The 14,172-nt window shown below is 38.0% G+C and overlaps 1 protein-coding gene across 2 annotated transcripts in view; it reads right to left on the bottom strand.

The window, feature by feature from the left end:
* Positions 1 to 600: 600 nt before the first annotated feature.
* MDN1 (midasin AAA ATPase 1) overlaps positions 601 to 14,172 on the bottom strand; it is a 147,414-nt gene continuing 133,842 nt past the window's right edge. For both annotated transcript variants that reach the window (XM_067530039.1, XM_067530040.1), the window contains 10 exons: positions 13,125 to 13,301; positions 12,267 to 12,427; positions 10,511 to 10,600; positions 8,680 to 8,795; positions 7,845 to 8,019; positions 6,419 to 6,492; positions 6,189 to 6,303; positions 5,126 to 5,189; positions 3,703 to 3,845; positions 601 to 1,525 (listed from right to left, as the gene is read on the bottom strand). In XM_067530039.1, the coding sequence (XP_067386140.1) occupies positions 1,337 to 1,525; positions 3,703 to 3,845; positions 5,126 to 5,189; positions 6,189 to 6,303; positions 6,419 to 6,492; positions 7,845 to 8,019; positions 8,680 to 8,795; positions 10,511 to 10,600; positions 12,267 to 12,427; positions 13,125 to 13,301 (1,304 nt within the window). In that variant the 3' untranslated portion in view covers positions 601 to 1,336. The remainder of the gene's footprint in view (positions 1,526 to 3,702; positions 3,846 to 5,125; positions 5,190 to 6,188; positions 6,304 to 6,418; positions 6,493 to 7,844; positions 8,020 to 8,679; positions 8,796 to 10,510; positions 10,601 to 12,266; positions 12,428 to 13,124; positions 13,302 to 14,172) is intronic.

Raw genomic sequence — 14,172 nt, 5'->3', positions numbered from 1 at the left:
GAAAAGTTTTCCGCAGGCTCGTGCACGGGGCGCGCACTCACCTACATGGAATGCATATGAGCAACTCTCGAAGAGAGAACTGTCTCACCCTGGTGTGCTCTGGCATGAACAAGTAAGAGTCTGAAAAAACCTTCAGATTCATGGCTCTCTCAGCTAACTGCTAGCTTTAGCAAAAACCCAATTTGAAGCAGTTTATCCTTGCTACTTTCCTTCCTCCAACGCCTTCCTTTCTTTTGTCTTCCCCATTCCTTGCTTACTAGCCGAACAGTGGGAAGGTTTGTGCTTTGTCTTGTTACTGTAGCTTTTTATTTTATTAGTTACTTTTTGAACCATACAACTTCCCCACATTACAAGCAATACTACTAATTATTCTCACCATCTTTTTACCTGATGATTGGGACCTTACTAGGTACAAACCATAAAACAAATATATTATTTTCTTAATTAAACCTTTGAAGTTATGCAAGCTAGGAACCTATCTGATCTGAGGACAGTTCTGTGTGGTGTTCTAAAAATGTAAAGCATTATATGTGCGCCAAGTACTATTCCTGTGGTACAGTTATTTTTGCTTTATCAAATGACAAAGAATGGACACCATAATTACAAACAGTGGTATATCTTTTTATTAGAACTGACAATCAGATGCATAGCTTTTGCAATGAAAAAAGTCATGTACATGCTTTAAGACACTTGGTTAACTAAATGTGCCTTTAGTGTCTGCCTTGGACGGAAGGGCAAACTTCACAGTGTAGAGTGATAATGCAGGGAAGATCATATCATGGCATGTTTCATAAAAATGCCCTGCAGACGTTATCAGACAGACAACCAGCAACAATAAAATAGGATGTGTTTAACCACAAAACACAGTTTTAAGTATTCAAGTACTTATATTTTGGTTGTGTAAACCCATCCTTCCCCCACCCACAGATACCACCACATATATTCAGTTAAAACAGTATTTTTCCATGGCTGCGCAAGTTCTTCCAATACAAGAAGTTTCTTCCCAGAAGCAAGACTGGTTTGTTACTGCTATGAGCAGCAATGGGAATCGCTTTCCCCCTTTCAATGATATGAACATTCCAAATAAAATTTAAAAGTAATAAATTACAATAGTGGTGGGGGAAGGTTTGCATTGTTATAGGGATAGGCAAAGAAGTGAACACAGTCTTTCACCATTGCATAGTCTTCTGCACTCATTTCTAGGCTGTCTGAATATCAGAAGGCAGTTCCTGCACATAAATCCTGGTTAGAGACAGAGCTCATCAAATTATTGATAAAATGCAGTCACACTCCAGTAATTTAGCAGCAATCAGATGTTTACTTGGCTTTGTAAACTCTATAGACTCTCTGAGGCAGTCACCAGTTCAAACCACTGTCGCAGTGCATCACTGAGGGTTTCTGGGAGGGCATTCACATCTCTGAGGATTATGTAGAATGGGAATGGGAACTCCTCCATGTAGGATCTGATTTCAGGCATTTCTCCAGGCCCTCTGAATATAGGTACTTTAATGTCCAAGATGGAATCCTGTAAAAGAGTTGAAGGGATGACTGGACTGCAGGTGCCATTTATCCAATTTTTTAAACTCATTTCCCCACTGTTGCACAATTAAAGGTAAAATATTTTAAATAATAAAACCCTAAATGCAAACCCGCAGGGAATTCAAATAGGACAGGTATGACAAGCTGAAAATGAAGACAGTAAGTGCCTTTTTTCTCATATGCTTATAGTCCTAGAACTGTACTGAGCACAGAGTTACATAATGAAGTAGACTAAACTTTAGGCTTTTGTAATATTAAACAAACATATAAATAAATGCTAAGGAAAGACAAGAGACTAACAAGATATGAACCGGCTATAACCCAGATCACTTTGCTTTTATGTTGTGTCTTTCCAGGAGCATGCACTTCCATGCTTTTTAAGACTATAAGGTCTTCGGGGCAGAAATTGTTTCTACCCACATTTGTACAGGGGTAGCACAATGGGGCCCTGTTCCTGAGTGGATGCTACCATAACAAATGTTAAATTACAAAACCAGATTAAACCCTATCCCTGCTTCTTGTAAAGGAAAATAGCACCTAAATTGCTCAGTGTTGCAGATCTGAAAGTTCCCATGGTGAGAAGCAAATTTTACCACCCCAAATTTAAGTGACATTAAAACCATGTTTAATCAGAACTTTAATACCGTTTTGTCAATCAGGAAAAGGTTTTAATAACTAATCAGGAAGTGTTGATAGCACTATCTTAAGAGTCTTCCTGTTAACAACCAGTTTTCTTCCTAATTTCATTCTTAGAAAATTGCACTTGAGTAGATTCCTCAATAAGCTGCACTGCCATAATGCTAAATAGACAGAGATTCCCCTTTTTACTCCACTGTGGAACCTTCCTGAAACTTCCACACATCTCAGCTTCCAAACCCAGACATCCCATACCCCCAGCCACCAAACACTCTTTGCAACTTGCCCAATCCAAACACTAAAAAAACTGCCAAATACTCCTAGTTGGCAGCTCATTCTCTGAGCTGTTCTACTTTGTCTAATATTGGATCCCTGTCACCTTCATATCAAATAAGAGGCTGCTGTCAGAAATGATCATTTTAAATCAAAACTGAGAGGGAATGAAGCAGCTCTTCCAAATTCCTTTTGCTTTCAACTTTTTAATTTAGAAATATAGTAGCTATTTCTGTTCTAGCCAAAATCTATAACAACAGTCCCTAAATAGTTATAAATTATCTCAAAGTTTTTAGAGTATCCAATCACAGTGGATGCAAGAAGTGCAACTGAAGGAAGTAATTACTTGTAAAGTATGTGAGTGCCATACTTTGGAAAGCCCCAATTCTCACCTCTCCTGCCCACATCTTGTGGTACAAATTATGCTCAGAATCCTATCTATGGAGTTAGAAACACCCTGGAATTACTTTTAGAGTCAGTGAACACTGAATTGATTAGAGTCATTTAACCACACGAGGCCCTCCCAACACCTTCTCTGCCAGGGAAGTGACAAACTAGCCCAGGACAAGAAAGAGTCCTTGCGTAGACCTGGGTGCTTTTCTGTCTAACAGGACCGTTCTGTGTAGTTGGGGGCACACTGTTCATAACTAGGAGGTGGTTACACATGATACAACAGTGTGTAACTATATTTGTGTTTTGTACCCAGAACAATGGGGCCTGATTCTTATCTAAGCCCAGGCATGCCATCACAATAAAAATACATTTTCACTAAGTGTCCACTAGCAACTACAGCAGATATTTTTCTATAAACCAATTTATGGCAGAATTAGGCAATCCAACAACACAACTGACAGAAAATATTTTACAGAACACAGTAGTGTGCTGAGTGCCTCACAGTACAAATAAGATGACACAGTCTCAGGCCCAAAGAATTTAACATCTAATTTCCAACATGACACAGGGAGAACCATCACAGTAGAGAGAGGTTGAGGGAGCACTGATGGACACATGAATGAAATTACAATAGTGAACAGCAAGGTGAAGTAAAGAATTATTTTGTATTAAACTGTACTTATAAAAGGCATAACTCCAGCTGTAGTTACAAATGTATGAAAGCTAGAAAAAATTATCTTGCTATGAATTCCCAGCCAATTTTATAAGGAGTTACAAATGCAACCATTACAGATACTGTGTGTAACTTTCCATTCATTGCACTAGAATGTTGTCTTATTGTTCACTCACTCACTCACTCACCCGGGAATTGGGATTGTCTAATACCACAAAAATGACAAAGATATTGGCATTTTGAGCTGCCTGAACTGCTGCTGTGACTCGTTCCTTGCCTTCTAGGAAAAGGCCTCTTCCATCAGATACTATCAAGAGCAGCTGAGCTGTTTCTAAGCACAGGGAAAACAATATTTTCAATTCCAATAAATAAAAACTTCTAACTCATTTAAATTGAAAATAAAAACAGTGCATTCTATCACAACTTATTTTTGTTGTATTGTATTGCATAATGGAAAACCCTAGTAACATCCGTAAGAAAACAAAGTTGTGGTCAAATATTATTTTGTGACTTTTAAAAATTAAATTACAGCCCCAAGCAGATCAAGAAAGAGAACTTCTCTCCTGGAGATATGAGTTAGACAATTTTAAAATGAACATTACTACCATAAGCAGTGATAACAGGCAGGAAAACTAATCTAGTGAATAAAAGTCTGGTTTTGCATTCCTTGCTCAACACACTCTTCAGTTAGGCCTGATCTGCACTGCCGCACTGGGTCGACGTGAGATATGCTAGTTACATAACATAACTACGCTGATGTACTTAACGTCTATGCAGCACGGTGTCTTCATGACGCTACGTAGACGGGAGATGCTCTCCCATCAATGCTACCTTCTGCCTTTCGGAGAGGTGGACTAATTCAGTCGACAAGAGAGTGCTCTCCCATCGACTGTGCAGGTCTACAATGCCCAGTCAATGCCACTGCATCGATGCCTGCTGCCACCACAGTATAGACATGCCCTTAGATAGGAATTTTGGTGCACAAGGACTTCAAAGATTAGGCACCAACTCTGCAGACTTGGCTGCTGCATGTATCTGCTAAAAGAAATCCAACTTCCACTGAAATCAATAAGAGCCTTTCTGAAGGTCACTGACTTCAATGGGAAGTGGGGTCAGGCTCTAAATCAGTGTGTTTTTTATGAAATTTGTTACAACTTAAGTGCAATAAGCTGTTCTAACCACAACTTCGTTGCTTTTTTGTTTGTTTGTTTTTTGGCTAAAATACCCAGAAAGTCTATACAGACTGTCTATTAAAATATTGAGGACTTTTTTGAGCTAAAGAAGCACAAAACATGATCTTGAACACATCTTTTCTTGCTTTATTTGAAAAATTCTCAACTGGATCTTTTCTTGCTTTCCTTAATTTGCTACATAATCCTGCACACGCTATTCAAAGTTTCAGCTTTTAAGATGGACGTGCCGACAGAGCCTCTTAATCAAACATTCCAAATGAAGATTCACGACCATGGTGCTGAACAGTGAGTGTCATCTCAGTGATGCAAGTCTTTACAGTTTTTCTCTATGGCAGCCCAGGAAAGATACTACAATAAGATTGTGGTGAGGTCTATGCTGCCACGGTAACAAGTATGATTAGCATAAAAAAATGCTTACCTGGATTGATATTTTGAGACAAGTGCTGTGTTGCAGCAAACATATTTGCTGATGATTCCAGAAACTGCAAAGACAAACAAGGGAACATCAAGCTAACCATAAGCAGACGCATTAATGCTGGAAAGATTTTAAAAGCAACTGAAAAGGTTAAGTGTGTTCATCAGGCTTTTCCACATTTCATACAAGTTGCTACTGAATGTGGAAGATTACTGGAGCTGTCTGGGTGCATATCAATGGCTGCTGTTCTTGACTGCAGCAAAGGGATGCCAGAACTGCAAGACAGTCCAACAAAGGAGAAAACTCAGGCATGGTCCAAAAGGTACCACTACAAGATTTTCTTCAAGAACCAGTCAAAAGCAAGAGAGTGTTTTTGGTAAACTGATCCTCCGTAGAGCAAGCCCTGATGCTTGGTCAATTAACAGACACCAGTAATCACGTCCAAAGTTCTCGTCCTCCCTCTGGGCCTGATCCTACATTGGGATTAAGGTTATAAATCAATCACAGATTCCATGATTTTACGTGACCTCCATAACTTCAGCCTCAGGCAGTGGGGCTCCAGCTGTCAGCCCCACGCTATGGGGCTCGGGCTTCCGTGATTTATTGTTTATAGCCTATGTCCTGTCCGTGACTTTTACTAAAAGTGCCCATGACAATACCTTAGCCTTAACTGGGATCCACCAGAATAAATTCCTGTTGGATTTAAATGGGACTCTGACTCCACGCACTTAAATGGGATTCTGCATTAGTGCAGAGGTTTATGCTAGTAAATCCATATGCAGCCAAATCCACCTTTACCAACAATACAGCTTAAGATACAATCTGAGCTGGGGGACCATCAGGGAAGAAAAGCACAAACAAAAGTGACAATGATGAGTATTAAAAATTGCAACAAGATGCTAAGCCCTCCTATCCCTTATCTATTGAAGGTTAAATTGTTGTATAGCAAAACAGTCATGCCATTCATGCATTTTGCACAAACAGTATCTAAAGCCATGACACAGATGATGTCTTGTCTAGAATAAAAATTTTGCAACCCTGCAGTCCAAGAAGTACTTTTGCATACCTGAGCTATCTTAGTTTTCTTTTGTTGAAATTTGCAGAGGCGTAATATCCGGGTTCCTGACTGGTCACTGAATGGTTCATGGAAAGGGTGCAGAAGCTGAACCGTCTCTCCAAAGCTAGGAAAAAAAGGTGTCATATTTGTGTGTTTTAAAAATATGTACAATAAGAATTCTACACAGCTAATTTTGCTCTAAAAATCTTAAAATAAATCCATGTTTAAAATAGTCTCACCTACATACAGCAATCTGCCCCACTTCTAGAAGAGTCAATGCATTTCCAATCACTGCCAGGGATTCATATGCAAGCTATGAAAAATGAAGTTAACCAAGATGAAGCAAAATGTTCAAAGTATTGCTGTATGCAGCATTGGTATAGCCTTGTTGGTTCCAGGATAATAGAGAGATAAGGTGGGTGAGGTCCTATCTTTTATTGGACCAACTTCTGTTGATGAGAGATACAAGCTATCAAGCTACACAGAACTCCTTCTCGGGTCTGGGAAAGGTACTCAGCTAAATACAAGATTGAACAGGTAGTTTACCATAGACAGTTAGCATATATTCTAAATCTAAAGAACCATTCAAGGTGAAGTGGCCTGTTGACACCCTTGCAGTCATATGACAAAAAGGGGGATTAGTGGGTTACAGATTGTTGTAAGAAGAAGCCATAAATCCAGTGTCTTTTCTAAGACCATGATTTGTAGTACCTAGCAGAGTTATAAATTTAAGCTCCCAGGCTGCTTTTTTGAAAGTGTTGTGCAGGTTTCCTTTGAGGAGGAAGACTGACAGGTATAGATATATATCACTTTGTAAAAAGTGTTCACCCACAGGTGATAGGAAAATGACAGATGACAAAATCATCCTATGTGAGTTCATTCAAGGGTGTAGTGATTGTCTGATTTCACTCACATAGTTGTTATTGGGGCATTTAGTGCACTGGATGAGGTACACCATATTTTGTGATAAAGTGTTGCTCCTGGTGCAATCTTTTCATATTTGGTGCTGAATTAAAAGCTTATCAAAGTTAATTTTCATAATTCAGTAAAATCAAATTTAAATGCTACCTGTTAAGTATTTGTTTCCTTTTATAATTGTACGTGTGTATATCAAATACTAATCTAGGTATACCACAAGCATAACATTAGAAAAAATCTGAACTATTTGTGATATTAATGAATTGCAGTAAGATTATGTTGGTGCTATTTATGCAGTCACCTGAAATCAGAGGCTGCATGTTAAAAGTTTAGGCTGATTAATGTAAATTAAAACATTGCAATAATTGGGCTGAGGGGAGTACAAATTTTTACTCAATACAAATTCTATATTTTATACATGTCAGTCATTTACTAGTGAAGCACAAAATATGCATTCTATACTGTAATTCAACATGATATTTTAATAGCAGAGTTTGACTAAGGACTAGAAACTATTTAATCTGTCTTCATAGTTTACATGTGATATATTAAACTAGTAGTGGACTCTCCTGTAAACAGAATACTCTATCAGATTCACCAAGCCTTAGCTACTCAATAACAGCACCTTCCAGGCAGAATAATTCTTGATCTAAATCAACTCCTTTTTTTATGTACAATTACTGCTTTATCATTAGTGCCTGTTTTTTTCTGTGAAATAGATTCTTTCCAAGGTTTTATTTGCCTTACCTGTTTGGAATGGTTGTCTATCATACTAGACGAGTCATCAATGGCCAAGCAAATCTGGTACTGTCGCTTGCTGGGCTTGGTTCTTCGCATCCAAATCTTATCCTTTCGGAACTGACTGGCAATATATGGAATCACTTTGCGCATGTTCAGTCTTTTTCCTGTTCTGTAATCACCTCTGATAGTTAAGGAGCCAACAGAAAATATTAGTGGGGAGATTCGTTTTATTGATAATAATTTATACAATTTGCTAATTCTGCACAGTGACACAGGCCAAGATTTTCAAAACTGAATGTCTAAAATTTGGCTCCATATTTAGGCCCCTAAAAATTGGTCTGATTTTCAGTGCCACTGGGTGTTGGATGCTCAACACTTTTGAAAAACAGACTTTTAATGTAGGCACCTAAATATGGAATTAAGAGTGACTTTAGGTAGCCAGTTTTGAAAATTTTGATAAAAAAATTATTTGACTTTTAAATCTTGTTCAGAATCACTCAGAGCTAAAAGGTGAACAAAGTGCAGAATGTTTTTTGACATCCATCATTTTTGACTTGCTAGAGCTTTCATTGAAGTCGGTTTGAACATTGTATTAAAAAAAAAAAAAGAGACCAACAGACTCAACAAAAGGAAATCTTACAATTCTTCACTATATCACATTTGCATGTCATCAAATCACTTAAGAATTCTAATTAAAGAATAAAATGAATATGCATGCATATGGGAACAGTTATGACAAACATTAGAGGATAATGCTGAGGTCCAAGTGTAACAAGCTGTGGCTGTAAAGATGCCTGGCCTAAAAAATGAAAGCTAGAAGAGTTAGAGAGAAAAGACTTACTTCAACTTGGCTGCCTGAGTGGGTTCAAGTATGAGTCGCAGCTGCTCACAAAGCTGCTGTGAAAGAGGAGCGGTCAGTACTAAATACCTCTGCCACATGTCAGCTGCAGTCTTTTCCTGTAAAAGTATCAGATAAAACTCACTACATTCATTATGGACAAATGTCACATGGAAGAAGAGAGCACAATTCTGAGGATGACATTAAGAGGACAAAGTAAGTCCTTCAGGTGAAGTTAGAGGGAAATGCTTGATGAAGGACTCATTTCTGTGCTCCTTTTAAGTGGAATGTTCAAGAGAAAGCTTTCTAAATGCAGAACAGTGTGCTTATGTGTAGCTGGAGTTTTAAAGGCTAAAAAAAAAAAATCAAAACAATTGCAACATGCTGAGCAGCTGATAACTAGTGCTGTGTAGTATACTGGCACTACTAGAGGAGTCTTTCTAGGGTTTATATAAGTCCTTGGCATAGGTAATGAGGATAAACAGCCAATATATCACTCTCCATACAGATAGTTCCATTCCATATACATTCTAAGTGGCTTTTCCATGCAGCTGACTTACTACTGACCTGAAAGAATGAAAAGAAATGTTAAATAGGTCTCCTGGAAAAAGACTCATAACATCAGACCTTATTGCGATCTGGAAAGAGGCAGTAGGCATATTTACTGTTTCTATGACACCTACCACACCAAGGAAAAGTGTATCTGAAACACATTACTCTGAACTGGTTTGAGCTGGATCACCGAGCAGTATCTAATCACTCACTATGAATTTGCAAAATACATTGTTTTCAAGGGCTGTTTTTACATTCTTAATAAACAGAAAAGTGTCTTCTCCTTTAAAATGTATCTTATTAAACTTGTAATGCATATGGGAAAATGAGAGACTAAGGGCTAGAATACTAGTTTGTTTGATTAATAAGGAACAGATGTGCCGCAGCATGAGAGGCTGCCTGTGCAGTTTCCTTTACAGGATAGGGTCCTTACATTAAAAGACTGCAGAAAATGATGCAGAGGTATCTCTTATTTTAGTCAACTCAGCTGTAAAGAGAAGACTTTATTAGCATTAGATTTTAAAAACCTCCTTTCAAATGTCACAGTATTCTAACATCCAATGGCCATTCTTGCCTCCAAGCCTGCACCAAATGGTTTTAACATTTATACGGTGACAATTGTAGTGGAAAACAGTAACATTCTGATAGTTAAACTGGCATCACAGCAAGTTGGCAGCTGGCCCATGGTCTCAGACTGGATGTTGAAAATGACATCACTTTTTAGCAGGATGACAGCCATTAAAAGGAGTCTCCATAATGGCAATTTTAATCAAGAGTAATTTTCAAATACAATTTAGTTTATAGCTGCAGTAATTGAAGTTGAAGGCGGTTCTGGCATTAGACAACCTAAAAACAGACATTGTAACACTGCAGATGAAGGAGGCAGCTTCCAGCATTAATGGCTATAGACTGATATAATTAAAGTGGTATGTAACCCTGGTAAATTGCAGGTGTTACCTACTCGATGTAGATGGCCTTGACAGGGTTGAGAGAGAAGTTTCTTTACTGTGAGTTTTAGAGGTCATCACCAGAGCAAGTTCAAAGCAGCTTTCTCTAAACTGCAGACAATGCTTTGGAAACATGATTTGAATCATTGCCCAGCTGTAAGATTTGTGTTAAGAAATTTAAAGGACCAGCTAAACACCACAAGACAGAAGGAGATTCAAATTGTATATTCTGAAAATTAGATTCCAGACTGTAAGTCTTCATCCATGACTTCACTAGTGTTATAGTGTGAAAGAACACACATTAAGGATTCCTATGGCAGGTTAAGAACACTAACCTCATCTGGGTTTCCGGATTGCTGAGTTTGCCAAGCCTCCAGTTGCCTTTCCAGTTCCTGTCTCAACTCTTCAGGATCTTTAACTGTGTGCTAAAAGTACATTTATGACAAACAGAGATAGTCCACATATCAGTAACAGCCAATCCTTACAGCATAAAAAAAATAGTAGTAAGAGCCAGAGAGGGTTATAATAATGGCTAAGATACCTAGAAAAACAAGTTTAGCTTTCATTTTAAATTTTCATGATTTGCTAGAAATCTCTTCTTGTTTTTCTGTACAGACAACTTAATTTTGGTTGTTACATATATTTTATATATGTATTAGAAGTACAAGATGACTGATTAAATTTGCCTTGCTTCAAACAGTTGACTTTAATAATGATAGTAGAAAGAAAATCAGTCTATTTAAATTTCCAAAAGAAAAAATTCACTTAGTGGTAGAATCAAATAATGTTTCTTTATTTAATATATTATCAGAATATGGCAAATCACCCATCAGGCTAATATATTATTTGGTAGTTTATTCATGCTTAGTTAAACTAATGACGGCAAATTATATTTCTTCAGTCTTCATTCATGGTAAAAAATAAACGGAAACTCAGATATCTAACTTTGATAGTAATTTAAGAGGATTACAGTATAGGCTATCTAGTTGGAATTATAATAATCTCTACAACCTGCATATTCGAAAGTTTAAAAAAATATTTTTCTTTATTGGATTTTTATATTAAACAAAATATTCAGCACATCAATGGAGAATAAGAACAGTGCCAATAATTTCTGATCACACAAGGAACTGTAAATCTCCCTTGTAATCTACTGCAGGTTAAGTGAGGGGAGGAGGAGGAGTGTGTGTGTGTGTGTGTAAAACCTAACTCCCTCTCCCTTGCTAAACGCAAAGGGAGATTTCAACCCTTTTCCCCATGGCTTAGGTAAGTGATGCTTCCCCTCCTCATCTGATGCAGCAAGAGCTCCCCCCTCCTGTTTCAGTTAAATCACTTGATCTACCTGTATGTTTCCTCTTTATTTCCCCTGTACCTGAAAGAGCTAGACTACTCTGAGCACAATGATATAGCATCTTTGTCATCTTTGCACTCAGTAGCACTTTTCATAATGTTGTTTCATTCTTATTGGCAAGTCCTTCATTCTTACTGGAAGGTCTTTTGACACTACCACTATGTACAGGAACTTCAAAATACACTTCCTCCATTCCCAAAACAATGGAAATACCACAAACAAAGCGGAAAGGGTTTCTGCAATATGACACAAACAGTTCCTTCTTCATAAATGGGCCCTCCACGTAGCATGTGTCTATACCAGACTGCTAATTACAAACTGCACTGCCATAACCTGTATCACAACTCTCCCCCAACTGTGCTGGTAACTTCCAATATTTGTCCCTTGGATTCTATATTGCATATGTTATTTTGCAGCAAAGATTACAATAAGGAAGGCAAAAGTTCTTCTACAAAATCTGCAATTGGCTCAATGCAGGAGAAATCTGCTGGGGGTAAAAAGAATCAAATCTCCCCTGCCCCTAAATCTATTCCAACGCCACTGCTGCACAGCTCCCACAACCCAACAGTGCAAGCCACATATTCCCATCTACCTCTCCTCCTCTGCCTAGGTGTTTAAGGGGGAAGTAAGCGTTTACATTTTAAATTAACATTTTTCAGCTGTAAAGATATATTAGCTAGCTTCCCTCTCACTATTTCACATCCTTATGTAAACAGCAGTGGATGCTTTTGGTACAGTACCGGGACCGTGGTGTCCATCAAAAATTGATGGGCCGTATGTATAGTAGAGTGTTGGTTTCTTTCTGCTTCCTCCTCTGGCACCTTTGATGGCTTGTCTGTTGTAGAGTCTTTGACCTCCTCAGAGTTAAAAGCCTGGATTTTCAACTCTGCTTCATCAGATCCTATAGTTACATAGTGCATATTTACTGAACATCGTGTCCACCAAAACATACAGGTTCTTATATTATTGCTACTATATCTTGGCTCCCAAAGGCCAGAGAATTCCCAAGTCTATAATATGCTTTGGAGCTTTTCCTGTTTGGGGCAGTTGTGTGGCTGACATCAATCAGACCCATCTTCTTGCCAGCTGAGCCGCAGCTCAGTTCTACTGCCCTTCTTCCCTTTTCCTTTGAGACAATTCAGTTCTCTTTATTCCATTCCCACTCAGCCCATCTAACCACTTTCTCCTCCAATTGGCACTTCTATGCTGCTGGCCTGAGGGGACCACTCAACCCACCTCTCAGACTCCTATTGTCTTGTTAGGATTGAGTTTTCTTGCATGCACTTGTGTGCTACTGCCACTCTGATTGGAATGCGTGTATAATAAACCAGTTAACAATTAAAAGAACTAGCAGTCTGCCCACCTGAATGGAAAGCATTTGCCTTCTTTAAGGAAATGAAAAAAGATTAGAGACCATTCACTTGAAAGGAAGTAGCAAGACACTCTGCCACTCAACCAATTTAATAAATAGCTAATGCTGGTTACTGGCTTGGACTACAGACACAGCTTCTGAAAAGCCCATTAAAAGCAGATGTTTCAGAAATACCTATATAGAATTTCTTTAAGGAAAGTGAGAAGGATATTTAAGGAGAGTTTACCAGGGGTTTTAGTGGCACTAGACTTCTTTAGTTCTGGCTTCAGCTCCTCTGTGTCTACAGCAATGAGATCTTCATTGTTCTGCATTTCTGTCTCTATGGCTGTATCTTCAGAAACCACTTCTTCCTTCTCTTCACTAAGAGGCATAGTAGGTTTCTGCTGCTCCTTGCTGGCTACATCTGTACAAAAGGAACAGGACATCCATTAAAGGGAAACAAAAAACAACTTTGCTTTCCGAGGTTCTTCCATATCAGCAGTCTAACAGAAAAACACAAATCATATTTCAGATACCTTTTTTGTTTTCTCTCAAGGTTTCACTTAAGTAAAATTTAAACATGTGAAGCCACTGAATGGGTGAAAAATCTGTCTGCTATTGTCTCAATCACTGCACAATGTGAGCTGTGCTATGCTAGGGAACTAATGGTGTTTTTCTACTGAAATTGACAATGACTTTAAATTTCTGCATTTAAAAAAACCAAAACAAATGCGTTAAAAAAAGCCAGCAATGTCATATGGAGTAAACACAAAAAACCTGCTGGGTTAACCTGAATATTTCACAGGGGTTTTAGCAATTCAGACTGCAAGACAAACCAACTGGATTTAGGATAAAGTTTTTAAAAGTTTCAAACTGATGTAGTTGCCCAAGTCCCGTATTCAAAGGGACTGGCACTTAGAAGCCCAAGTTTCACTGAAAGTTAATGGCACTTAGGGCTATAAGTACTTAAGTCACTTTTGAAAATGGGATTTAGGCACTTCTGAAAACGTTAAGATTGGTCTGTTGTGTCCAACTTGTCCAGTACTAATGAAGCAGTGATTTTATTATAAAATAGGAGCAAAAACCAATTTCTTAAACATCTGAAAAATTAAAAAATAATAAAAAATGTATTAAAAACAAAAGTTTGCTAAAAATCTTTAAACTATTTTGTTCCTACAACACTGAGCTAAAAGGGTGTAATTAGTAAGAAACAATTCAGATAATAAGAACCTTGACCTCAATTCTGCAATGTTCATTCAACCTGAAGTTAATCTCAGAAGCCTTGTAAACACTGC

The sequence above is a fragment of the Emydura macquarii genome, unplaced genomic scaffold, assembly GCF_026122565.2.
Source record: "Emydura macquarii macquarii isolate MOO-44397 ecotype Brisbane River unplaced genomic scaffold, CSIRO-AGI_Emac_v2 contig_3019, whole genome shotgun sequence".
NCBI classification, from domain to species: domain Eukaryota; kingdom Metazoa; phylum Chordata; order Testudines; family Chelidae; genus Emydura; species Emydura macquarii.
The sequence above is the reverse complement of the archived record's forward strand: the minus strand, read 5'-3'. Positions and strand labels throughout refer to the sequence as shown.